This window comes from Aplosporella prunicola (assembly GCF_010093885.1).
Source record: "Aplosporella prunicola CBS 121167 unplaced genomic scaffold K452scaffold_7, whole genome shotgun sequence".
Taxonomy (NCBI): Eukaryota; Fungi; Ascomycota; class Dothideomycetes; order Botryosphaeriales; family Aplosporellaceae; genus Aplosporella; species Aplosporella prunicola.
In genome coordinates this window covers 4,222-6,034 of record NW_022983535.1, presented here as the reverse complement: position 1 = coordinate 6,034, position 1,813 = coordinate 4,222, and the positions used below count along the sequence as shown (strand labels likewise).

At 47.0% G+C, this 1,813-nt stretch overlaps 1 protein-coding gene across 1 annotated transcript; it reads left to right on the top strand.

The window, feature by feature from the left end:
• Nucleotides 1-560: 560 nt before the first annotated feature.
• On the top strand, nt 561-1,202 carry K452DRAFT_296222 (uncharacterized protein; the record flags this gene model as incomplete). The annotated part of the gene is made up of 2 exons (XM_033541894.1): nt 561-803; nt 942-1,202. 2 exons carry the CDS (start codon nt 561-563, stop codon nt 1,200-1,202), a joined length of 504 nt encoding a protein of 167 aa, XP_033399663.1.
• Nucleotides 1,203-1,813: the final 611 nt, after the last annotated feature.

Genomic DNA, 1,813 nt, shown 5'->3' with positions numbered 1-1,813 from the left:
CCGCAGCTACCCAGAGTAAAGACAATAATTAGAGAATAACAGCATCACAGCTTCAGGCTGTACTCAACTTTACATAAGACTCACAACGGTTTAAGAATAGAGACAATCCTATAGTATAGAACCTCTACACCACTATCCCCTCCTACCCTACTATCCGCTCCCGTTACCTTCCTTTTTCCTCCCAGATTGACAAATTATATGTAAACTAGTAGCAAAACTCTTGAATAGTCGTAGCCTGTATATCGCTTAGGGCGATGGGTCAGGGTAAATGAATACAACTCAACTTAACTCAATTAATTAATTAATTAAGCACCGCTCCTAGCCGCTCTGCTAAGCACCCTGATCCTAAGCCTTTCGACGGCATAGATGCTGCCAAGTTTCCTCCCTAGCTACTCGCTATGCGCATCAAGCTCTAGAACAATGCCGATCATTTCAACTCTAAGAAAGCTCGTATAGGCTATGTCTATTCTCGCCTTTCAAGCCATGCCTAGATATTCCTCAGCTCTTCAATTACTGAAGAAGGCGACTTCAGCTTCGCTAACGTCGATAAGATGTTTAAGATGCTTCAGGGAATCTTCGACGACCCTAACCGCAAAACCAACGCTGTAGCTCGCCTGATCAATCTTCGCCAGACTAACAGGCTGTTTTCTGACTTTATCGCCTCGTTTAAGAAGGAAGCTGCCTACGCGGGCTTTACCGACTCCTATGCTCTCCGCGCTATCTTACTTAATACTATTAGTATAGAACTAAAGCAGTACCTCGTCACCGACAACGACTATAAGAGTCTAACCTTCGACCAGCTGGTTAACCGCCTCTAGACCTACGACGTCCGCTATCGTGCGCTCTCTAACGGCAGCCGCCGTCCCCCGAATAGCAACAACCGTTCTAGACCCTTTACCTTCGGTACTCCCTATTCTACTATTACTAACCAGCAGACCCAGAGCGCGCTATCCACTCCTCTCACAACTACCCAGGGCGGCGACGCAATAGACCTTTCAGCCAACCGAGTTGTTAGGGGCCATCTTACGCCTGAAGAGAAGAATCGACGCGATGCTAACAACCTCTACCGCTATTGCGGGGAGCCTAGTCACTTCGCTCGCGAGTATCCTAAGAAACCGAAGCGTTCCCCCCTTACGTTCCGCGCCGCAGGCACCCAGGAGGCCCCTACTACCCCTACTACCGCTACTATTAGCGAGACTTAAGTCCCTGCTAGTGGTTCGGAAAATACTTAGGCCCTAGATAGAGACGCGCTCAGGGCCGCTACGGTTAAAGTTCCTTAGAACTCTCTACTTTTTCAGTTTACGGTTTCTTAGGCTTAACCTGCTATTCGGACACCGAGCATTTCGCTCTCCAATATACTATTTAGCCGGTAGCTTAGACAAATAGAATACCTTCTCTTAGCCTACTTAATACTGGTGCTTCAGCAAAGTCTTTTATAGACCTCGATTACGCGCAACGAAATAAATTTCAAGCTATCCCGTTAGCTTATCCCAAGACCCTTCAAGTCTTTAATGGAACCGAGTCCTCGTCCGGTCAGATTATATATATGGCTCGAGGGTTCCTTTATATTAACGGACACACTGAATTAATAACCTTTTATCTTACTTAACTCGCACAGTTTGACACGGTCCTCGGCCTACCTTGGCTAAAGCTGCACGACCCTGAGACGAGATAGAGCCAGAACTTGATCCGTTTCAACTCTCCCTACTGCCTAAAGAACTGTACTAAAGGACAGGTAGTAGAAGCCTCGGCTAAAATCGATAACCCCCCTACTCCTCGCCCTGTTTACCTAAAGGACCTAGAGACGCTACTT